Raw genomic sequence first — 25,406 nt, forward strand, 5'->3', positions numbered from 1 at the left:
TCAGACTGATGAGACAGGGGAAGAAAAACTAAACATAATACACACGAGACTATCAAAATGGAACAGGAAGTAACACACAATGAGACTCAGACTAAGACACATGGGCTTGAAACTGGGACTGGGGATAAACAGACATGGAAACGTGACAGACTGGAGAGACAAAGGAGCAAAACACAGAACAGACAGACACGGGTACATGACTGGGGAGACTGAAGGAATAACAAAACACGGATATGAGACTAGGACAGATATGAACAGAAATCAAGAACTATAAATGCAAACTTAGAGGCACTGGAAAGTAGCAGGTTGTCCCATTTTACTGTATTGATTTAAACTATTTGCCAAAATGACAGAAATCAAATCTCAGTCAAATGAAAAAACAAAAAATGTAATGTCCTAATAAAGGTTAATAAAGGTCATTTACATGTGAACTATCCACAAGCCTGCATGGCAAAACACAAACATTTATATCTATAACAGACAAGTCAAATACCTCATTAAAGTAAAGTTATTTACATAACATAAAAAAATTAAAAAAAAAATATAAACCAACTAAAACCTTTCTATCATGCTGAATTCATCTGACAAAGATGTAAAGTTTGTCAGTGTCTCTTTGAATCCCATTTCCAAATGCATTTATAAAATCTTTTAACCAAAGTATTCTAAATTTTATTTGACAAAACAAGCACATTAGTATTTATAAATTATTTCAACTGAAGACATACAAAAATCATAAACAGACAATAGAAAAAAGCTAAAGTCAGATCAGTCATAAGAACTTATATGTCCCAAATCATGTATTCAGTAAAGTCTGCTTTGAAATTTCTTCTTATTACAAACTTTAGTGTGAATAAAATTCCTGCATTTTTCATTTATCTACCAATTCACAATCAACCAAAAATATCACATAAACATTTGCAAATTTTGTTATTTATAAAGTTTGCCGTTATTTATAAATGTTATAATGTCACATATGTACTATTATGTTGAAAAAAAAAACATTTCAAAGCTGGACATTTATAATTATAATTATATAAAATAACAATAAGAATAAACTTAAATACAGAAAAGGTTTTTTTTAAGTGTTAGCAAATCTTTAAGGGTTTAATATCTCCATAACTGGTAAATGAAGGATATATGGTTTGTAAGGGAATTAATTGATGATGTCATGTAATTTATACATTTAACAAATTAAGTATAAAATCCTTACCATCCACAGTATTGAATCTCGACTCAAAATCAATATAGTTTAATAATTACATTTCATATATAAATCTACTCTTACCAAATGTATACACTAGAAAACTATCAATCACTGTCCATGTTTTATTGTGGATAATATTTTCCACTTGAGTTAGCGTGCTTCTTCCTTTTTCTCTTCTCTTCCTTGCAGTCATTGAAAACCTCAGGCGACAACTCTGGGCAACAATATTTTTCAGTTTTTTTGCATCGGCATAGTCGATGTTTTCCAGTTTTCACCTGCAATGAATCAATGAAGTATTATTATGTCTGAAATGATAATGTGAACATTTTAAATGCAATGCTTTAAGTCTAAAAATGTTTACATGCTTGGTTTACAAATATTAGCAGTCACACCTATTCAAGTAGTAAGTAAGTAAAGTTTATTTATTAAGCGCCTTTCGTAGACAAGCAGTCACAAAGCGCTGTACACAAACGTCAAAATAAACAGAATGTTAGGTACCAAATTAGGCAATATAGACAATACAAAAATAATACTGCATTCACACTATAGCACAATATTTTTGTGCTATATTTTGAGGGGTTTGTGTGTCCCAGGGATCCCAAGGGCTATGTTGTTGGGGGCTTTTTGCCCCCTGGTAGGGTCTCCCATGGCAAATTGGTCTTGGGTGAGGGACCACACAAAGAATGATTCAGAAGACCCCTATGAGAAGACCATCAAGGGAACAGTTTACCCTGCCCAGGACAGGGTTACCGGGGCCCCGCCCTGGAGCCAGGCCCAGGGAGGGTGCCCAAGGGTGAGCATCTGTTGGCCGGGAGTTAGTCCATGGGGCCCGGCTGGCCACAGCCCGAAAAAGGGGGCATAGGCCCATCTTCCTGCAGGCCCACCACCTGCAGGAGGCACCGTAGGGGTCAGGTGCATTGACCTGGATGGGCGTGACTGGGAGGAACGGCCTGTTATTGGACTTCTGTGCAAACCACAGTTTGGCCATAACGAACACCATGTTCGAACATAAGAGTGTCCATAAGTGCATGTGGCATTAGGACACTCAAGGCCGCAGGTCAATGATCAATTTTGAAATCGTATCATCAGACCTAAGGCGATATGTTCTAGACACTCGGGTAAAGAGAGGGGCTGAGCTGTCAACTGATCACCACCTGGTGGCGAGTCGGATCAGGTGGCATGTGAGGACACTGGACAGACCTGGTGCACCTAAACATATAGTGAGGGTGTGCTGGGAACACCTAGCAGAGGCCCCAGTCTGTGAGATCTTCAATGCACACTTCCGGCAGACCTTCAACAGCATTCAAACGGAGACTGGGGACATTGAGTCTGAATGGACCATGTTCAGCATCTCCATTGCCAAAGCCACTGCACTGAGCATGCTGCTGCAAGTTGCTTGGTGCTTGTCGTGGTGGTGACTCTTGAACCAAATAGTGGACACCAGAGGTGAGGGGAGCCACCAAGCTGAAGGAGGAGTCCTATTGGACTTGGTTAGCCTGTGGGACTTCGGAGGCAGCTGATAGGTACCGACAGGCCAAGTGGAATGTGACGCGGGCAGTGGCTGAAGCAAAATCTCAGGTGTGGGAGGAGTTCAGAGAGACCATGGAAAAAGACTTTTGGACCACCTCAAAGAGATTCTGCCAAACCGTCAGGCGGGGGAAGTGGTGTGCTACATGCACTGTGCATAGTGTGAGTGGCACTGCTGACTTTGACTGAGAAAATTGTCGGATGGTGGAAGGAATACTTCGAGGACCTCCTTAATCCCACTGGCACATCTTGCGTGGAGGAAGCAGAGTCTGTGGACGAAGGGGATGACCCGCCAATCTCTGGGGGCGAGGTCACTGAGGCAGTTAAGCAACTCCTTTGTGGCAGAGCCCCTGGGGTGGACGAGGTCCGCTCCGAGTTCCTGAAGGCTCTGGATGTTGTAGGGCTGTCTTGGTTGACACGCCTCTACAATGTTGCGTGAAGATCAGGGGCAGTATACCTGGATTAGCAGACCGGGGTGGTGGTTCCCATCTTTAAGAAAGGGGACCGGGTGATGGCCTCAAGCTCGCTTTGGAACGGTTCGCAGCCAAGTGTGAAGCGGTGGGAATGAGAATCAGCACCTCCAAATCTGAGGCCATGGTCCTTAAATCTGAGGCCATGGTCCTTAGCCAGAAAAGGGTGGAGTGTGCACTCCAGGTCAGGGATGAGTTCTTTCCCCAAGTGGAAGAGTTTAAGTATCTCGGGGTCTTGTTCACGAGTGATAGGAGAAGGGAGCGGGAGATCGACAGACGGATTGGTGCTGCGGCTGCCGTGATGCAGACACTGTACCGGTCTGTTGTGGTGAAGAGAGACATGAGTGTAAAAGCGAAGCTCTCAATTTACCAGTCGATCTACCTCCCTACCCTCACCTGTGGTCACGAGCTGTGGGTAGTGACCAAAAGACAGAGATCACGGATACAACTGGCAGAAATGGGCTTCCTCCGAAGGGTGGCTGGCCACGCTGAAGAGATTATATCTCTTGGCTGGCCTGGGAATGCCTTGGTGTTCCCCTGGACAAGCTGGAGGAGGTAGCTGGGGAGAGGGAGGTCTGGGGTTTTCTGCTTGGGCTGCTGCCCCTGCGACCTGGCCTCAAATAAGAGGAAGAAGATGGATGGATGGATGGATGGAGTTTTCAGTATGCTAACTACTATGTGAAAATCAGTATGCTCTGGTAAAGCTTTGATAACCTTTCCTGGATTTTACTGTTAAATATTCCTGGCTGAAAAAAGCTAAAAAATGTTTCAAATTGTATTCTGTGTTGTATGTATAAATTACTTGTGTGTTGTATCTATTACAAGAATTCTTTGTCCTTTACTTTTGAAAGTTGTCATTTTTTAAGCAACCTAATTGCAAAAATTGATTAAACAGTATGTGGTATGAGACAAATGTAAAACTTGTTACTATTGCTGGAAATAGCAATATGTTTTTGTTTAAATCAATACGGGCATCTGTACTACCATAAGCTCTACATTCACACAAGCTTATCTCTGGGAATGATGTGTTTAAATGAAAATATTAATATTTTCTAAATAATATTCTAAATTAAAAAAAACTTTGAAGCATTTACATTTGTTTCTCAGTATCAATCCTAAGAACTTAGCAGTGCATGCAACTTATCAATACAACATAAGGCATGTACTTAAAAATAGGCTATAGTTCAGACATGTATATAAACTATATTTTTATATGCATGTATATTCCTCTTCTTTCAGCTGCTCCCTTTAGGGGTCACCAAATTGAAATGCGATGCAGTTAACTATGAAAGGAAAACTCAGTAGGCCTACATGCTTCTAGTAACTAAAGTTTCATGACAAAACACATAAATGTAGGTTTAAATACCATTGCGTCACAAAGGAATTCTAGAGTTTCTTTTCTGTTTTGGTCATTCACTGCACGCATGACATGAGCAACACATAAATGAAGTAGGAACGTATAAAAGGAAGGAAGCTCAAAGCTCTTTTAATAGCATGCTGATTTGCACTGTGGCAAACCACCAAATACACAGAAACGCCAACTCACTTGCACAGAAGTAACAAGAACATAAAGAAAAATGTGTGACCATTGCTCAAAGTTCAGCCTATTCAATGGCTAATTCAAACTTCTGATTCATGTTTGAGATTGTGTGCTACGCAGATTTTCCTTAACCTTGAAGTCCTTAAATGAGCAAAACTATAGAAACCCTTGAAACCTCAGCAGACTGCTAAATATAATTTCATAGTGAATCACACACCCGTCTGTGTTTTAAGTTGGGGCTGGAAGGCTAACAGTAGGTGTAAATATATTTAGTGTCTACGTACATATTTAGGTTTCCATTGACATTCCCACAAAAATTTGGTACTTACTAGCCACCTATTTGGGGAATAATAGTGCCTTTTTTGTCTATAATGGTGTTTACTTTACTTACTATATGTGTAATTTCAAATAAATAAGTATAAATAAGCATTTAAATAAATAAAAGTTTGTGTCTTAATAAATAAAATCATTATAACAAGTGTGTTGGACAGATCCTCTGAAGTAAAGACAAAACAAAACCAAGTAGAAACAGGAGGAACACATGGCAAAAAACCACAGGGACACAAGAGGACATTGCAGACTTGTAAGAAGAGATAACGAGCAAAAGCTGACAGTGGTGGAGTCAGATAATATCAGTAGGTTACATTTTTCCAGGGAGTCCACTGACTCCAGTTGGAGAGCACCAGTGAGTCTCTGGAGCGAACCCTGAGCTTGCTGATTTTCTTCGGTATCAGAGTAGATGATGACTGTCCGGTCTAAAATCAGACAAGAGATAAGAGATCAAAATGCAGTGGCTATAATGACAGACATTTAGATCTCATAAGATTTTGTTTTAGTGTAAGATTGTGCATACTTGGCCATCATCTCTAAGCACATATTCAATTTGGTGCTCCAGACTGAAGAAGCTGTAAGGTGCTGACCAGGTGGATGGTGGATCAATGGTCACATTCAAGTCCTCGTTCACTAACTCACACTTGACAATCTGGGGACTATCAGGTTGAACTAAGAAGAAGAAGAAATAGTAAATAATATCGTCCATGTGTGTATATAAAACAATAATTTAAACACAAACATATGTGTATATATATTTAACATGAATCCATTTGCCTTTAGATTCAGTTAATGCATTAACGTTACTGTTTCACTTAAAACTTTATCATGCATGGACTGCATACATGGACTTTCTTTTTCATCAGAAAATATTTTCAAAAAGGAAAAGGTGCTTTGTAGTTGATAGTCTTCTACTGAATGCCATTGATGTAGCTCAGTTTTACTCAGCTTACCAATGTCTCTGAGATAAAATCTCTTCGATGTCCTGAAAACGGAGAGATCACGTATAGCCTCAGCAGTGAGTTCAAGCATGGTGCTTTCCTCTGCGTAGGGTGAGAGGTCGTGAGACATCTCAAACTGCAGTTTCCCCTCTGCGAGCCGCCGACTGCTACTAATCCACTGGCAGGACTTTGAACTTTTACTGCTAATAAAACAAGCAGTAAAAAAAAACAACCAGAAAACAAAATATAACAACAAAATCAAAAATACACACATCTCAGGTGGTTCGTCTAGTTTGGGCATCTTAACTGTAATTTGTCTAGATTATTATTTCTTTCTTTCTTTTAAAGTTTTAAAATTTACCAGTTATGACCCAGTCCAAGACGCACTGCTGTGTATCCATTGCCTGTCCAAGTGCAGTTGAAGTTACAGTCATAAGACTTTGCCCGACAGTTAATGAGAGAATCTGTAATGATAAACAATATCTTTAAATTCTAAAGTAATTTAAATGTTTGGGTGAAAAATGACAGCAAACATCACTACATTTTGTAAAATGATACTTCACAGAATGGTTAACTTAAAGCTAATCTCATCTACTAGAGAGAGAGAGAGAGAGAGAGAGAGAGAGAGAGAGTGTTTTACCCAAACTGTCAGGCAGTATAAAAGTGTCTTTGTTAGTGCTATATGTTGACTGTATATTAGCAATATAGGTTCCCCTAGTTGAAAAAGTCCCATCATTTAGAGCATGTGAATGGTAGGATGAATGAAAAATGAAAGAGAAACTCACCAATTGTGTCTTCTTCATCAGCCTTCAGCAGCAGATAGGTTGAGGATAGCATCTCTTCACCTCTCCAGCAGCTGTAGTCACCCAAATTTGGTGTTTCTATATCTAACACGGTCAGTTTTGGACCATTTAGCTCTACATTTTCATCATCTTCCAGTGGATCGCCATTCAGCTTCCATGTGACGATGTCGTCAGGTTTTGAATTGCAGGTCAGTGTGTAATTCTCATCCCTTTTTGCCACCGCAACTACACAAAGATAGAGAAGATAGACAGATAGATAGACAGAGAAGAAGTTAGTAGATGAAGATTTTAAACCACAAATGAATATTAGGAAAATGTTTGGATCATAAAAAAAGACATACAGTTTTCTGGAAAGTGGTTGAGTTCGTGAGCTCCCGTGAGGCTGATCATTAGAAGCCCAAATGTCCACAGTGGAAAGGTCATCTGAGGAATTGTGTGACAACAAAAAGCATTTATTGAAAAACAATTCATCACTTGCATTAAAATAAGTATCGTGTGATTTTTAGTGAAACAATATGTAAAGTGACTCATGGAACATTCAATTGGCTCAAAGTTAATTTAGTTGAGAAAATGCATTGAAAATAGGTAATTTGCTTCTTATTCTGTAATATAGATATGAAATTAAACAAACTAGAATTTAATTTATATATATGTATAGATAGATAGATTTATATCTGGAAAAGAACTCACCTTGAAGTGATGTCAAAAGCAAAAGTGCAGACGTTCTGTCACCGCGGTCTTGATGATTGTATGGTCTAACTGCCCACAGAGCAACAACTTTATATTGCAATGCATGATACACATCATCGACACCTCCACCTCCAATGTGACACTTTGGGAGAGAGAAACTGACCGATCTAGTAAGTGATAAGAGTATGCACATTTCCTCTATACTGCTTTGCATGTCAAATTTTTTTACACAACGAAGCTGTGACTTTCGAACAGGGGACTAAAAGATAAGAAATGTGGGTGTTCAGTAGGGTGGGGGGTTGCCCTCAGCCTTTAAGGTGAAATACAACAGTATAATACAATGTTTGATAAGTGCTTATCTGAGAATGGATTTAAAAAATAATTTTTAAAAAACTATTACAATCACAAAAACAGGACACACAACACATTTTATGTTCAATATTAATGCGACCAAACATTTTCTTGGTTGGCTCTTTATGTGCTAACACGCACACAGACACACTGGTTCCCGCTTCTCAACTTTCAGTTTTTATGTTGGTTTTTCTTTATATAACCAGGGCTGTAAATGTGGGGCAATAGCACTCCTTGGTATCAGTCTATGCAACCTGTGAATAGAACAAAGAAGCACTGATCTTTCAGTCATCAAAAGGTAATGTAATACTATAACATAAACAACATTTTTTAATTCAAAGTCTTTTGAGAACAGGCTCAACCCTGTTGACATTAATAAATACAGCTGGTAGCAAAAAATATATCAGTCACTTATGATTCAAAAAAAATAAATAAAGCAGAATAAATGTGACATTTATGACTAGTAACCACCCTTATCCGATCAGACAAACCTGGGCTAAAGGGTGCATTTTTTTCTGTATTGCTCTAAATAACATGCTGACTTTGCTACTGATGTTAAGAAATCCATGATCCACAGTAAATGACTGTTTTTATAGTGTTTCTCACAAAACAAGCCGCTACGAAATGTCACAGAGAGGTTACGAGAACAAGCTATTTCCACTATTTCCTCGCTCTTTGCAGTCAGAATGATTGCTCAGCTCATTGTAAAACATATTGTGAGATTAATCCAACAAAATTGCAAAACATAAGCAGAACATTTCTTTTTATTAGCTGCTTATATGTACACTGTCTTTATTGTAATTCCAGACTGAAATACCAAAAAATGATCGAACATTTCTTTGATCAGATAAGCAAGACAGACCAAAACTGTTCTTTAAGAGGTTTCCTCCCATGATATTATCATTGTCATGCTCCCAAAACCTCAAAAACATGCACAGACATTACACCGGAAAGGAAAGGCGGACACAAAACAGGACTTTCCCTCTCATTAGTCATGTAGGCCAAATGTCAGCTATGACCTAACTAGACCTCATGTTTTTTATTCTCGCACATACTATGCAGACATCAAATGTTCCCGTCATATCTTTAACTATGTGAAAGATACTTCCACAAAACTGTAGAGGGCTGCATTATTATTGGGTCTCAAAAATCTTTTCTGCCTTTCTACATGCTGGTTAAGGTTAACAGAACCTATGTCCAATAAATTCAGAGAAAATTGTTAGGCACTTTGAAAAGAAATCGTTTCAGGTTTCAGTTCCTCAAAAACCTAAAAAGTAGTATTATTCATTAATCATCTTTTGAGAACAGTTTCATGCATGACTTCAAAGAGCTGAATAGTCACAGTTGCTCAAATTATTTCATACTTTGTGTTTTTACAGTTTATCATACAATACTTAAACCTAGTTTCTACGACTGAATTTAAAGCTTATTTTGATCAGTTATTCATTTAATGTGTATATAAATGATTTTCATTTCAACTTCAGCTTAAAAAATTCACAACTAAAATGTTTACTTACTAGTAATTGGACTTTAAAGGTCAACCAGAGCTCATAAAATAAGGTAAAGCTTTAAAGTCCCAGTTAATTCAGTGTTACTTCCGCGTGAACCCCAAAACTGAAAACATTTGTATCCACTTTACATAATATTCAAAACTGTGCCAAGCTCTGAGATTACGTCAGTCCAGATAATATTCTGACAAACAGAAAAAAAAAACACTATGTCAAGTGTGTTGTCAACATATTAATAGTGATTAAAAAAATTAAAGAGCAGAAGTAAACAACACTGAAGAGGAAAGAGATGTTTTTTGCTGTAAATGAGTGGAATTCTCTAACTTTATAGACCACATGTTCTATTTACATTAGTGATGGATGCCTTTTATTCTGAATAGAAAAAAAACAAAAAAACAAAAACACTTAAACACACTGGGGAATCCAGAAGAGGGGCTTAATATGGTACTTTCCATATTAAGAGGAACAACACTGCCTGTTTATAGAAGCATATACATGTATTTTTCTACCCTGAATGTGTTTGTTTTTAACCTTTAGGATTATGAAGCAACTAGAAAGAGATAAATATCATTTCTGCCTACACATGCCTCCTAATAGGTTAACATTAGACTTGGTGTTTGGCTGCAACCGTTTCAAATGTACTGTGGTGATAGCAAAATACTTTTCTTTTGAAATTTGAAAAAGAACAGCCAAAGCATATGATAAATGAGAAAAGTAATTTTTATTACATGATTCATTCCACCATTACATTTTTCAATGTGTGGACATCACAATGCAGAAGAGGCAGCGTGAGAAATAAAAAGGTTTGCACATTCCACTTAAATAATTTCACTCGTACTGCAGAACAAGTGACACGAAGGGCTTCGTAAAAGCTTCCATAAAAAGCTGATTTTACTTGTTTTATACCAACTGTAACACTTTGTGAACACAAAGCAAAAACAGATGAACAAAGCTGATGAACCTTCTGTGCCAAAGCAAGGCGAGCCAGAAGGTTTTCCAAAATGTTTGCTGGTGGTTGTTAGTTTGCTTCATTCTTTGAAGCCTCATCAAAGTTTTCAACGAGATCTGAAAATGGAAAAGGGAGAATAGAGAGGGGTGTATAGCAGATCAAGACAAAAAAAACAAAACCGTTGCCCAAGTAAGAATAAGCCCTTAGACTTAGAATTGGTGGCAGAAGCCTGCCTTACACTTATATCCACATATGTTACTAAACATTTTAAACCAAATAAGGGGACATATATCCCATGTGATCAAGTCCAGTTTAGACAGACTTGAATGTGATGGTTATATTTTCTTACCTGGAACTTCATCATCCTCCTCTTCAGCAGCAACCATGGGAGCTTTGTTGTCTCCTGGTGTTTAAGAATGCGGGGAAGGAGGAAGACAGAAAGATGTTGAGAGAAAGAATTCAAATCTACTGCAAACAAACAGGTCAAGAAAAGAGCACTGTGGGCACCTGGTTTAGGCAGATTCTCTGCTAATCTCCGGAGGCTGGTGAGACTGTCAGCTCCCAGCTGGTTTAGGATTCCCGGGAGCATCTCTGTGATCTGTTTGTTCTCAGCGTGTCCTGTGATTGTAAAAGTGTTGGCAGCCAAGGAGGCCTGAACCTTTGGGTTATTAAAGTGGATCACTGTCCCATGGTTTGTGAACATATTCACCTGAAGTGGTGGTGGGGTGGGGAGTGGGGGAAGAAAACAGTTTAAGGTAAGTGTAAAAGAAGACAATGCACAGTCCAAACACCCTTTTCCAACCATCTCTTGGGTCCTCTTCAGCTGACAACAACTGGTTTTCAGTCAGATGGCTTACACCACAGATTCTCTTTTATTTCCTTAAAAAAAAAGCTTATCTAAAATGTTGTTTTGTTCCTCAGAACCAATGAAGTTTAACATTTAAAAAGTACTTCAGTATCTTAACATTGCTTATTAATAAATTTCAGCACTATAAATCCATTAAATGTGAATGACTGCCCATGCTGTGCTGTACATTACAGAAAGATCCTGCTGTACCTCTTCAATGCCAGAGATATTGTTGACTCCCAGTTTCTTCAGGGAAAACTGCAGCTTCTTATCATCTGCTGTAGCCGTTCTGTGCACCACCTTCTTCTTTCTGCGAGCTGACCCCTAAAGAGCAGAAACGTTAGAGTCGATTTGAACTCACGACTCAAAGATTACACCCAGTTTCTAGCATATGAAACCGACTCACCTTGCCGCCTATGCGGACCTGAGCCTGCAGTTTGGCAAGCTTTTCCTGGTTCATTATCGACTCCTTCATCTAGTGTTAGACACAACAGATATATATAATAAAAGGTAGGTTAGTCTGGCTGTAAACAGTTCTTTTTAGTGTTTCCAGAAATTACTGTAGAATCTTTGTATCTTAGAAAAGTTGCCAAGTGCCTTACTCACGAATGTCAGTCATTTGGGGGAAAAGAAAAGAAAAATCTCCCTTGACACAATTACTCAGAACTAAATTTGGTTAACTACTCATTTTTCATTTAGAGGCTGAGCAAGATGTGGGACTCGCGAAAATATAAAACATGCAAGTTTGTATGAAGGATCTCTCTGGATACCCTTATGACTAACACGGAAGCAATTTATAAAACTATACGCCATCAATCGATGACATAAAACATGAAAACGGTAATAACGAAGTGCCAACTTCAAACTTCCCCAACTCCCGACCAGCGCTATGTTGTCTCAAGAAATTAACGAGAATGCACAACTGTCCCGGCCAAAAATAGCTGCACACCGCAAGTCTCGGCTGAAGCCCTTCATGAATCAGAGGTGGTCAGCTGAAGTCAGTGCCCTGAAACGTCATACACCCACTTTCCCAATATGTTCTTACGATGCAAACTTCTGCTTTTTAATCAAACTCTGACGGCATGACACTTATTTATTCTAACAATATATACAAATTATGTCAAATGAGCTACCGGCTAGTTAGCAATTCGAGCTAAACAACTAGCCCAGGCCTCTTAAACTGATGTTAGCATTCAGGTACAGCCGATGCCTTCATTGCGTTAAAACCCGTAATACAACTGTGGAGGGGATGTTCAAACGTCAGGAGTCAAACTATATGAGTCTAAGACATCTAAAAGGGGTAGACGGTAGTGAACTAACCTGAGAGTGTGTAAACACGCGGGTCACACCGTTGATAAGGGACAGGAAAAAGGAGCAAAATCCGGAAGTGACGCCGTTAGATGCCGGATGGCAAAAAAGCTTACAAATATGTCCAGTGATTTAAAAACAGCGTTAATCCCAGTGTTATCGAATAAAAAAATAGTTAAAAACTTAGAAAACAGCTACTTTCAATGTAGTTAAAAATATGGGATACTACTGAAGATGATCAGATTTCATTAGCAGAAAAATACATATATTTACTTAATATCCAAATATTATCATTTTATTAGCTTTATTACCAATCACATATATTAATAAAAAATACATATAAATATAAAGGCTTTCACTTTAAGTATTCATTTAGTGAACATTTTACGGTATTCCACAACGGAAGTAGTCACGCATGTAGTCATGGCGTCCTCCTGTTCACGAGAGACAACGTGATTACTCGATAACATGAGAAACTTTTTGTTTACTTAGACAGCCAATATCAGTATCATCCAATTTCAGCATATCATAAGAAAAAAGTACGTTTGTACTTCTGGACTTTTTCACTTGAAAGGTGAGAACCGTCAGAGCTCAGTATAAAGAAAATGCTAGCTGGCTAAAGTTCAGTGTGCTAGCTAAGTTGTGCCTTACTGAACACGTTGGGCCACTGTCCGACTAATTAACTGTGTTTGATTTGAATCTAATAACTTTGTAAAACTTTCAGCTATTCGGGAAAAACTGCGTGTCTTCCATTGTTATGTACAACAAAGCGTTACAGTGAAGTAAAGTCGTTAGCTCGCCAGTTTCAATCTCGGGAAGGTCTAATATTCGAAGTAAAAGGTGGAGAGCACTGCAATACAGTCCGCGTTGAACAGAAAAAAGGTTTAATTTAAAACTGTTTAAATGTTGTTGAAAAATCACAGTGACACTGTCACATTCTAAATTCTGCTGTACTCCCAAACTGAAGCAAAAATCATATTAATGTTATCTAATCTGTTACAATCGAAATAAAATTTTCCGTTTTAGACAGAAATGTACGTTTGGATATTGTTGGTCACAAAAGGAGTTCTTGTTTTTCTACCTGCAGTTTTTAAGAGTAAATATGTATCCCTGTTTTTATCCCTTATTTATCTTCACAGACGTAAAGTGATCAGCACAGAAATGGCTTCATTTAAACCCACAAAAATTCAAGTTTATCCAAAACTTGGAGAGAAAGTCACTCAAGACACACTCTACTGGAAAAACTACAAGGTCAGACTTTTCTCTCCTATGCGGTTTATTATCAACTAAAGGATTATTATCAACTAAAAATGTCCTTTATGGTATAATCACTATTTTGGTTTGTTTATTGTCCCCTAAAACTTGTTATTTTAAGACCATTCTATCTCAGTAATGCGTCATTGTCAATGTAATAGCTTAATAACAGAGTTACACTTTTCAGAAGACTAACTCTTCAGCATATTCAGACTTTGGAATTGAACTATGAATAAATAACAAAATATGTTGAAAGAAAATGACTAATTTTAATTACTTTGGCACTGTGCTGTAGTTGTTTGCTCTTTGCCTCACAGTAATATGTCCAAAAACATGCTTAACTGGTGATTCTAAATTGACCATATTTTTTTAACATTAACATGATTGGTTGTCTGCCTCTCCATGTTAGCCCTGAAACAGATTAGCGATATCAGATAAGACAACGGAAAGAAAATGGATGGATGACATTTACTAATAATTGCTTTAAATCCTTTTCTCGTCTTACTTTGTTTCTCTTCCTACAGGCTCCAGTCCAGATAAAAGAATTTGGCGCAGTCACAAGCATAGACTTCTCCCCGGTGACTCCACATAATTTTGCTGTGACAGCATTCACAAGAGTATGTTAGCTTTGCTTGTATTAATGTAGAATTTTCCACTCAGTTTAATCTGGGTTCACTTTAACAATTCTGGCTTATACTGGCTTCTTAATGAGTAATAAACTTTTAAGTATGCAGGATGTGTTTAAGATGTCTTCTAATTCAAACACTCATTTTGTTACAGATCCACATTTATGGGCCATTTTCCCAGGAGCCTGTCAAGTCATTTACCCGTTTTAAGGATACAGCTTACTGTGGGAGGTTCAGGTCAGATGGTCAGCTCCTTGTGGCAGGATGTGAGGACTCTGTCGTGCGACTATTTGATGTTAGTGGCAAGGTGGCCCTCAGGCTGTTTAAAGGGCACACAAAGTAAGTTTTACACAAGCCTCTGTCTGACTGTGACAAAGTGTTCTGTCATGGAATTTAAAGGAAGGGTTACAAAATAAGCTTAATTTCAACTTCCCGATGCACTTTGAGGTTACTACTATTCTTGGCACTCTAACTATCATCTAATTGGCTATGATGGCAGTTAGGAGGAAATGCCTGTGTATCACATTTTCTTTGCTCACTTTCAAATCCACATATAGCCTCTATAGCACTAATGTTGAAGGAACCAAAACAGATCATCACTATTTAAAGTTTGTGGTTTGCAGCATGTTGCTGTGTGGTGTTTTTATCTTTAATAATAAAATGTAAGTGAATTGTTGAGGATTCTTACTTTCAGCAGCCTAATTTCTTTCCTTATGTCACTTTCACCGGTAGTTACAAAAGAAAAAAAATCAAAACATGTTACTAATGACTATTGCTAATGATTTATTATATAAAATTATATAAATTTATTATATATTACTATTATATAATATTATTATTATATTATATTACTATTATATAAAATGATATATAAATGATTTATTTATTTTTTATTCAAACATTTTTGAGATTTCAAACTTAATTTCAGTCTTATTGGTTATTACCTGTTCACCTGCAATACTTTTATGGCCCACCAGGTGGATACTCTCCACATTAGAAATCAATGGTCTACCACTAAAACCATAATGCTGATGTCCTGTTAAAGTGTTTGATTGGCCCTGATGAGCTGGCAGTGTCTTATGAGGTTGTTTTTTTAGTAAAGGAGTAGTTGAATGATGATTTCTTGAGTGATCCATCGACTGAATTTGATGATGACATCAAGAATTCTGACAGCCTGTATTTCTGACTTATAAAAGTGCAGTCTCAAACGTGAAGTGATATTAATCATGTCATTTGTTTTTTATTTTTTTCCCAGGGCAGTACATTTAACAGACTTCACCTCAGATCGTTACCAGATCCTCACAGGGTCGGATGACTATACTTGTCGACTTTGGGACATTCCAAATGCCACTGAGCTCACCACCTACAGAGAGCACACAGATTATATTCGCTGTGGTGTCACGAGCAAACTCAACAGAGATCTCTTCATAACTGGTGAGATAGAAGCTCATTTTTAATTGTGTGTGGAAATATCGAGAGGAGGACAGGAAGTTAACATTTTGCCCTGTTGGCATCAATCACAATCATTTTATATTTCAATTTCGAGTGCAATTTTTACCAACAGTCATGTAATGAAAGAAAAACATCTCCTGCACCACATAATGGAGGATTCAAGCAATCAACAGTAATCTTATTAATGTAATGTTAAGACAGAAGTACACTAATTCAAATTCAAAGTCAGTAACTGCAGAAAAACTACATAATCTCACTCCAAATGCTACCCCTCTATTGTTGAATCAAGGGACGCTGCAGATGGAAGTATGTTTATAAGGATGAAAAGGTTTGGCCTGATTTTGTGTGACTAACATTTGATGCTCTTTTTCTAGGATCATATGACCACACAGTGAAACTGTTTGATGCCAGAGTGGAAAAGAGTGTGATAACCATGGACCATGGCCAGCCAGTGGAGAGTGTCCTCCTCTATCCCTCTGAGGGACTTCTTGTGTCTGCAGGTAGTCACCAGTATAATTCATATAATTCAAACAATGACTGTCTGCTGAGCTCATTTTAAGCTTCACACCTTTTTTACTTCCTGGAATTAGTTGGCATACTTTTAGTCATCTGTAGTTTAAAATAATCCTTGTTTATCATGCACTGGGCCTAGGTGCTGCCCCTAGTAATAATCTATTGTCTGGAACTAGACATGGCTACAAAGAGCCTACATTTAAGCCAGTACTCTTCTTAGTAGATGGGTGGAGCTGCTGTGCTCACAACCTTTTTATGAAATGACAATTTGAAGGATGTGCTTTGTCTTTTACCGACACAAGAGTAGGAGAAAACTGTCTAAAACTGACCACTTAAACCCGGCTGAAACCTGGGTCTGTTGGCCTATACGGATTACCTGTACATATGCTGACTTCATTATTTGAAACTTTGGCCATGTTTAATATGAGCATCCACAATCCTAACACTACATATATTGTAGAAAATAAGGAAAAGCATCATAGACCACGATTTAATGATTTCATTTTTATGTGCCAGTCCTAAGGCTGAATAAATGGGAAAGTTGTGCCAGGAGTGGTATCTGGTGTAAAATCTATGCCAAATTATCCAGCTGCTATGTCAACTACTTGGAATAACTAACTTGTGTTAAGTACTTATTTAGTACTTGTTAAATACTTATTTAGAACTTAATTTTCTTGGACTACAACATAGGGCAACAACAGCAGTCCATTTCATGCTTCACTGTGGCTGCAGTTCAGACAAACGTTACAATATTTTTATTTTATTACGTGGCCTCATCCACAAACCCTACATTATATTTAATCATGGTTAACCACAGCATTAAAAAACCTTCATTCCCTTTTTTTTTTCAGGAGGGCGCCATGTGAAGGTTTGGGATCTGCTAAAAGGAGGCCAGCCTCTGGTGTCACTGAAGAACCATCACAAAACTGTCACAAGTTTGGCTCTCAGCAGCAACGGACAGAGACTGCTGTCAGCTTCTCTTGACAGGTAAATGTCAAACGCATGCACATCTGTCATAACAAAGAAAGAGGAAATGTTCTAACTGGTGGAATCAAACGTCATAATGCTAAATATTTAGTTAATAGTACATTTGTAAATCACGTGCTTGGTTTTGTTCTGTGTACCTAGGGCGTTCATGAAAGAAAAGTTACTCTCATTTGAACCACCCATTGAATTTGATTTAATGCATATCCTGTGTTTGTCTTTCAGGCACGTGAAGGTGTACAACACAACAAACTACAAAGTGGTCCACAACTTTGACTATGCTGCTTCTATCCTCAGTCTGGGTTTGGCTGTAAGTCATGCACTTGACCCTTTGTTAGTTGCTAAAATATATATTTTATTTACTATTTCAACTTCTCTGTAGATGAAGTGCATTCACTGAATACACCACCAAAGTGAGCTTAGATGGGCGAGATCAACTATAAGAATTCATTCTGTTTCTTTAATTGATGAAAGTAAAACTCTGAATATGTCTTTCTTTTTAGCCGGATGATGAGTCCATTGTTGTGGGTATGACCAACAGTATTCTGAGTATCAAACACAGGAAAAAACAAGAAGATTCAAAGGAAATAGCTGGCCAACAGAGGCGCCGTCCATCGTATCGTGTCTTTGTGAAAGGGAAAAATTATGTCCCTAAACAGGCAAGTTCACGATTGGTAACATGTAGAAGGTGTGAAAATCATTCTCAGATGTAATACAAGGTCTAAATAGATGATGGTTTCTTACTGTGCTAAATAAGTGTTAACACAAAATCAGATTGACTCATGAGACTGTTTGATTTCTCACCCATCATTCATTCAATTCTTGGTTCTTCTCTAGGATGATTATCTTGTCTGTAAGCCTGTCAAAGAACATTTGGCCAAATATGACAAGCAACTTCGAACGTTTGACGTATCCAAGGCTTTGGATACAGCTCTGGGGGTATGCAATTTATTGATTCATAGTGTTATCTTTATATCATTGTTGAGGTGCCTTTTAGTCTCCGTGTTGTTCATTTTACAGTGGGCAGTACACAACAGTACGTGCAGTTATTTTGGAAAAATAAAAGTTTAAAGTTTTATTGTGTTTAATGTTCAAAGGTATTGTTTTTTTTTTGTTTATAGACATATATCAGATTCAGAAAGCCTGAGATCACCGTGGCTGTTATAAAGGAGCTGGATAGAAGAGGAACACTGAAGAATGCACTGGCAGGAAGGGATGAACGAGGGCTCTCTCAGTTACTCAACTTCATCATCGGGTGAGATGCCAGAGAAAACTGAGCCATAATGTTAGCATTATGACCCCTCACAAACGAAGTGAATAACAGCCTCAAGGTCACTAATTATTTGATTGGTCACTTTTGGACCACAGACACTTTTGTGTAGTTCCTCTAATTCTTGAAAGACGTCTCTCCAATTTTGTGTGTCTGCACTGCAGGAATTAAAGTGAACTTGGGGAGTTTTTTATTTTTATTTTAAGTACCTGTTTCAGGGTAAAGAACCTTTGGCACAAAAAAAATCCCCTTTGACTGATGTAAGTGTATGGTGATTTACGAATTTGTAGGTCAACACTTGGTTCTAAAATACGTACTATTACTTTACATCTTTTGTCTAGTGTAGAATTTACAAATAGCTGTCTGAATTCTGAAAATGCTTCACAGAAAGTACCATTGCTCCCAGCGTTTTTTGTTCTTTTTCTGTTTCTATCATGGATAGTACCCCATATAAAACATGGGACACAACCACGCGGTAATTACCACATAACAACAGTGCAACAACAGTGGCTGCATATTTAGGTTCTGTCGTAGGGGAATCTACAAAGATTCCCCATGGAAGTAGAAATCAGGTCTTAGCTTGCTCTATGTCTGTGCCTCAGCAGGTTAGAGCTGTTTTGGTGGCACAAAAAGTACCAAAAGAGAAGTCATAATGTTTTGGCTCATTGATTTGAATGCTTTGAGTTTTATAGTTTGCAGCTGTAGAACAGATCATGCAGAAAAATGTTTCCCACATTCATTCTTTTTTCTGTTTCATCCAGGAACTTGGTTGATGCCAGATTTACTCCTGTCCTCGTAACAGCAGCCGAGATGATCCTGGACATCTATAAGTCAGTCATTGGCCAGTCACCTGTGGTGGACCGACAGCTGCTGCGGTTGCAGGACCTTGTGGAGAGAGAGATCGATTTCCAGAAGGAACTCTTGGAGGTGTTGGGAATGTTGGACACAATGTTTGCTTCCTCCCTCCCAAGAAAGGAGGTGCCATGCTCTGGCATCGGCAGGTCGAATGGTCTGACTCAGGGAGAACCAAGCACCTCAAAACCACAGCTGCAGGTCACCTGAGACTTATAAGCTACTTTAGACTGGGTTTAAGTACCTTTAAAACATTTCTTATTGAACCATCAGACGCAAAGCTCCTGTCTAGGACGTTTCGAAAAAGAAAGGTGCAAGTTTTAAGAGACTGACGAAACCACAGTCTCACTCTGGTGATTTAATTCAGTGTGACTAGCACAATAAGTATCAGAGAGACCATACATTTACTGTATGAAGAATATCTGAATGTGTGGATGTAAAGCAAAGCATTTCTTGTATTAGAAATCTTATAATTACAAGTCGAATTGTAAATGCGAGTCTGTATGTATGGTAGTGGCTGAGTTCACTGTGAGTGTGTATTTTTATAATGTCTGACATTGGTAAATGTTTCATGAGCAAATAAAAAATAAGTCGTTTGTCATTTCCACACTGACTGATTATAATTGTTTAATTGCTTTGAACAACAGGCTCGAGTAACTGCGCAGTAAATTTCCATTGTTAAAATGAATGTTTTTGTTTATATATCTGGCACAGTTTTATCGCCCTCCATTGGGGGGCGCTGTAACCTCAAAGAAACTGAACTTTCACTCGTAAAGGAGGAATTTGCATGTAAGCAGACGGAAGACCGAAGGCTTAAACGGAGACAGGAGAGGATGCTGTGTCAGTGGAGGCTGAGGCTCAGTCTGCAAGCGCATCAGCACCGACTGTCGACCCCTTCCCAACTTGTAGCCTAAATACGGACAGTTGAATTAGCAGTTAGCAAAAGGAGGATGAATCCGAATTAAGAGGGATTTTTCTCCCCCACATATAAGCGTGCTGCCAAGGTTCTGTCGGAGTTTGAGCCCCTGTGCAGGTGGGTGCATCAATATTTTACTTGAGGAATTAGTTCAATGTGTGTTTTGCATGCAGTCTTACTGACAGTTTGCTAACTCGTTAAGACTCCAAAACAGCGTAATTTAAAAAGCTTTTAACAATAAGTAAAATGACTTTGAGCCATCAAGAAAAAATACAATTGCACCTTAAGATAGGTGGAGGATATTTTATGAGAAATAGCCACTGACGTCCCAAATGGGATGAGCACTTTTGCTGTGTCATATAGCTAGCATATTTAGTCCCCCTACCCCTTTTAAATTGTTTTTCCTTTGACACTCTGATATTTAGTTAATATTATTTAATATATATATATATCATTTTAAATGTAAATGCAATGCAGTAATTAAAAAAAAGCAATTTTCTTTCTTTAAAAATAGTTGTTTTACAGCTATTGTGTCCAGTTTAGGAAGTGACCACTGATAGAGAACCGATCTGAACCCTGCAGGCTGAAATCCAATCGATTTCCTACTAAACACGCAGGCATACACACACAGCAGATTTGGGAACATTTGAAGTTTTGGTGCTTCAACACACCAAGGCAGAATAGTATCATCATTAAAATCATTATTCTTGGGATCAAAAGATTATCCTGTCTCATCACAGGACCCCTGACTCAGCACGGCACATAAAAGGTTTGGTAATCTCTTCAGGATCAGAGGAAAAAGCAGAATAACAGAAATAACAAAAGAGGTAATGGGTAGTCACATGGCCACTCCAAGTGTGCAGTGTGTTTTCTCTTTTTCATTTTAGTCTCTCAGTTATCTTTTTGTTTTATGTTTGTCTTCCCTGCAGATGGAACTGAGCAGAAGGAAAGTGCCTCTTTATGTAAGTATGCGCCCCAGTTTGCCGTCTAGATCAGCTTCTTAAATTAATCTCAACAGTTAGTTTTCCCTCTGGAAAATCTCTAAAAATTGAGTTTGGAATTCAGTGAGAGATCAGCATCCTTGTTTATAAAATGAAAGTCACTGACAGATTGTGCTGTGTCTGAAAGGGTGTGACTGATATGTCTTCCTATGTCTGTTCATCATGTTAGCTGTAGTTTCTCTGTAAGATTTATTTAAGTGTGAACCCAGTGACCCTTTCACTGTGTTGATGGAAATGGTGTTTTCAGACATATGAATAAATCATTTCTGTGTTGTTGTTTTTTGTTTGTTTGTTTGTTTTGCTGTTGAACACTAATTCAAAGTAACTCAGGGAAAAAAATAAACATATCTATCAGCACATAGGTGACAATAACATCCTGGCATTTGTGTAGCTACCTACCAAATCATTAACTCCGTGATTCATTCGCAGTGATGTTTTTTATTTGTATTTTACTTACTCAGAGATGAAAGAGAAATTGTATTTGCTGTGTATTTGATATGTGGGGTTTTTGATCATGGTAACCCTTTGAACCCCTGCTGCCTGTGATTAAGCTGTGCACAAACCGGGCATGACTTTGGTCAAATATTATTTTTATTGGTTTGGTGACCAAACAGTGTAAGCAAAATCATGCTCCTTTCAAGATCAAAGGCAGATGTTTTGCTCACATTTCAAGTTAGTTCAGTAATCTATAACTAATGTCATGCCCCTGAAAATTCAGTGATTTGACTAAACCTCATGATCAGTAACTTGTAGAACACCTTCAGCAGCAGTAACTTGAAGTAATCGTGTTTTGGGGGGATCATTGTCCTGTTGCATGACCCAGTTTCAGCCAATCTTTAACTGTTGGGACAGTTTGACTCTAGAATACTTTGGCATACAGATGCTCCACTCAATGACTCCAATGTGCCCAGGTCCTTTGGCTGTTTGTGCTGATATGCTGTGCTTGTTTATTGCCAAATGTTGCACTGTGCATTATGACCATCTCCACTTTGGTCTCCTCTGTCCAACAGACGTTGTTCCAGAAGTCTGTTGATTTGTTCAGGTGCAACTTTGCAGAACCTAAGCTATGTTACCAATTTCTTTTTAGAGATAAGAGGCCTTATAAAGACTGACTTAGTGATTTCACCGTTTGTGAAAATATATGATCGACCAAAGCTTCCAGCACGTTTAATCAGACTTTATAGGATAATTTGATCACATACAGAAAAATGCTTTGTTGTATCAGTGCAGATCACTTAGCAACACAACAATGCATTTGACCAAGTGTATGACACTGGATTTCTGCATTTTCTGGATAATATTTTTGAAACATAACATTAACCTAAGTATTATAACAAACCAAGCACACCCCTTCGCGAAAACAGAACAACTTGAGTAACAGTAAATGAAGCAGAATCACTGAACTGGTCTAGTCAAACTTGGAGGCAGCCCACCTAGCAACTGACAGGACCTATAGGATGTGCTGCCAACATCCCTGTCAGGCACCACAAGACAAGCACAGAGCTCTCATGCTCATACCTCAGCAAGTCAGAGCTGTTTTGGCAGCATCACTTGGATCTAAACAGTATGAGACGGGTGGTTTTGATATTGTAGCTGATTGGTGTATGTGCTCACATCCACATAATAATATGCTGTCCTTCAAGGTGCAAGACAAAGTAAAAAGTAGCATATGGCCACACTGGCACACTTCATATCATTGAAAGCACCAGAAATAGTTTTGTTTGAAAGTCTGCTCCAATCCATTCTTCTTCTGCCTCTGGCATTATCAACAGATATTTCCAGTATTTCGTTTAGTGACCACATTATCATTAGTGGTCACGGTCTGGTCAATCATACAGACGTGGAGAGTCTTAATGAGGGTCCAGGAGAAGCCTGGTTGACGTTTGAGGATTTGTGGTCAAATAGAAATCTTCCAGACATGAAGAAATAAATAAGTGAAAGCAAAGATTAGATTAGGTGAGACAATGAGAAATGGAGGCAGGATTACTCAAAGTGTCCTTATTTTAGTCAATAAGAGGAGTGAAAGTAAAAAGCCTCTGGTTTTATTAACCATGAGAAATCAGGTCAGCTGTTGAGGCCAAAAGAAAGACTACTGAAAATACACTCTTAAGCCATCTACACTAATCTGTAATGTATATTGCATTTCACGGTAAACCTTACCTTTAGGACCTACATTTTGGCTGCAGCTTTTTTTCCCTCAGGCCTGTTCCTCTACTCCCGCCTCAGTCAGTCTTTTGATAGGTTTCCAAGAATAACCCACACAATATGTCTCGTGGCCTCAATACACTGGTCTATTGAGGCCACTGTAGGTGGACAAATTGATATCGTCTACAATAGATTTCTTCCCCTGTGACTGTTGGATGGTGGTGAAAAAGCAGCAGCTCTGTTAAAAGACAACTAGCCTGGGAAGCTTTTATTTTGTAGCTAGTGAAGCTAGTTCATGTTCAGCCTTTATACTTGAAATCTTTTGGTTGCATTAGTTATAACCACATATTCAAAGTGGAAGCATCACATGAAGACAACAGCATGGACCCAGAAATGTGCAAAGATGCAGAAATCTGTTAAAAAACTTTGGAGACTGCAAAAAGTAGCAACTAGCCAAAGAACATAGTGGATGCATTTATACGTACTTGTGAGTCAAGAGTGAGTGCTAGACTTTCTCAAGTGGTTACTAAGAAGACTGATTAAATGCTAGTGTTGTTTATATTTACTGAAAGTGTGAATAAGCAGCTGTTTTCTCACAATTGCCATATGAACAGCTTGCCACTTTTTGGCTGACAAGTTAAAGAAATGAATAGCTTTCAATATAACATAAATATTATTTCAATATATAAAACCTCAAGGTCTCAGCAAATCAGATTTCCTGGGATCCTTAAAGGCTTGTATTGTTTTAATATAATTAACAGAACAGTTATAGGATGTCTTATTTTTAGATGTGTACTAGTCGATTTTTTTTTATTTTTTATTATTATTATTATTATTTTATTTTATTTTTTTTATTTGTGTGACTATTCAAACCTTTTTTTCATTCGTTCTTTTGCCTTAAATGAGAAATCTAAAGTCTTGTAGCCTGTCTGGATCAGGACAGGTCTTTGAGGAGGCGCTAAGGCATTCCTGTTTTTATTGAGGAGGGATGGTTTATTGTACCCTCGAGAGGAATGCTATCAGGGGATTTGGTGTACTTTACAGAAATCTAGAACATCAGAATCAGAATAAAGTCTTGCTCTAAAATGAGCCTGTATACTTAATAATATATATATATATATTTGATCTGTAGCGTCTTTCTTCTTTGTTTTTCCTCTCGACCTCTTCCACCTTCATTTATCCCAGGGCGAAGCAAAGGTATTTGCATTGCTGGATGGTTTTGACGCTGCGCCAGAAGATGCAGAGGTTTACATTGTTTTGGAAGGATCCACACTGATCCATGTCACCAGGGCTCACAGTGATGTCATGCTCTGCTTTATTGTGCCCGGTATGTTTATGACTTTCTGATGTAGTATTACATGTATAGTACTATGTAAAAGTCTTAAATCACCCTCTATTTCTTTGTATTTTGCTAGGAAAATTAGAAATACATACGGCGAACATACATGGAAATATAGTTTCCTTACTGTTTCAGTACCTTCGGATGGCTTCTTAACAGCCACCCTTCCAATGAGACCATTTCTGATGAAGCTTTCATGAACAGTATATAGATCAACTGAATAACAAGATTCTTATCTCGGATCCTGTGTCGCAACTTTGCTCAATTTTTTTCTCCCTATTTCTTAAGAACATGGTTTTCAGATAGTGTTCCTCCATTTTAATGTTTTTTTCCTCCACTTCTTTTGTCCTTGACTTATTTGGATATCCTGAAGCTATTGCTTAAAGAAAACTCGTAAAAATTACATGAAAGTTTGGCTCTTTGGAAGCAAAATATAAAGAAATGATGGGTGCTTTAGGATTTTTGCACAATATTTTATGTTCTCATGTCTAATGCCATATTTTGGTATTTTACAAAGCCATCGTCAAACATTAGTATATTCTAGCAATCCCATGTTTTTCCACTTTTTCACTCCCGATTATATATC

At 38.0% G+C, this 25,406-nt stretch overlaps 4 protein-coding genes across 6 annotated transcripts in view; 2 read left to right on the forward strand and 2 right to left on the reverse strand.

The window, feature by feature from the left end:
• Window positions 1–1,326: 1,326 nt before the first annotated feature.
• On the reverse strand, window positions 1,327–7,346 carry il12b2 (interleukin 12B 2). The gene is made up of 7 exons (XM_035907410.2): window positions 7,157–7,346; window positions 6,798–7,040; window positions 6,374–6,476; window positions 6,025–6,215; window positions 5,595–5,743; window positions 5,386–5,496; window positions 1,327–1,479 (listed from the first exon to the last, which is right to left on the reverse strand). The coding sequence occupies exons 1-7, from the start codon at window positions 7,344–7,346 to the stop codon at window positions 1,327–1,329; spliced, it is 1,140 nt and encodes a 379-aa protein (XP_035763303.2).
• A 2,720-nt stretch (window positions 7,347–10,066) lies between these two features.
• LOC102787560 (transcription factor BTF3-like) lies at window positions 10,067–12,572 on the reverse strand. Its single transcript, XM_006789970.3, has 6 exons — window positions 12,481–12,572; window positions 11,567–11,635; window positions 11,371–11,484; window positions 10,821–11,022; window positions 10,663–10,716; window positions 10,067–10,429 (listed from the first exon to the last, which is right to left on the reverse strand). The coding sequence occupies exons 2-6, from the start codon at window positions 11,633–11,635 to the stop codon at window positions 10,383–10,385; spliced, it is 486 nt and encodes a 161-aa protein (XP_006790033.1). The 5' UTR covers window positions 12,481–12,572; the 3' UTR covers window positions 10,067–10,382.
• A 296-nt stretch (window positions 12,573–12,868) lies between these two features.
• On the forward strand, window positions 12,869–20,021 carry utp15 (UTP15 small subunit processome component). The gene is made up of 12 exons (XM_006789971.2): window positions 12,869–13,042; window positions 13,608–13,719; window positions 14,247–14,339; window positions 14,503–14,687; window positions 15,604–15,782; window positions 16,175–16,300; window positions 17,165–17,300; window positions 17,523–17,607; window positions 17,801–17,956; window positions 18,135–18,236; window positions 18,419–18,552; window positions 19,329–20,021. Exons 2-12 carry the CDS (start codon window positions 13,630–13,632, stop codon window positions 19,627–19,629), a joined length of 1,587 nt encoding a protein of 528 aa, XP_006790034.1. The 5' UTR covers window positions 12,869–13,042; window positions 13,608–13,629; the 3' UTR covers window positions 19,630–20,021.
• Window positions 20,022–20,238: 217 nt separating this feature from the next.
• Window positions 20,239–25,406, forward strand: part of LOC102788327 (rho guanine nucleotide exchange factor 28-like) — a 42,513-nt gene continuing 37,345 nt past the window's right edge. For 2 of the 3 annotated variants that reach the window (XM_087849274.1, XM_087849275.1), the window contains exons 1-3: window positions 20,240–20,452; window positions 21,265–21,297; window positions 24,667–24,808. In XM_087849274.1, coding sequence (XP_087705400.1) covers window positions 21,265–21,297; window positions 24,667–24,808 — 175 coding nt within the window. In that variant the 5' untranslated portion in view covers window positions 20,240–20,452. Of the gene's footprint in view, window positions 20,453–21,264; window positions 21,298–24,666; window positions 24,809–25,406 lie in introns of all 3 variants that reach the window. The other variant, XM_035907272.2, reaches the window with a different exon arrangement.

This window comes from Neolamprologus brichardi, chromosome 12, assembly GCF_056152115.1.
Source record: "Neolamprologus brichardi isolate AB-2024 chromosome 12, ASM5615211v1, whole genome shotgun sequence".
Taxonomy (NCBI): Eukaryota; Metazoa; Chordata; class Actinopteri; order Cichliformes; family Cichlidae; genus Neolamprologus; species Neolamprologus brichardi.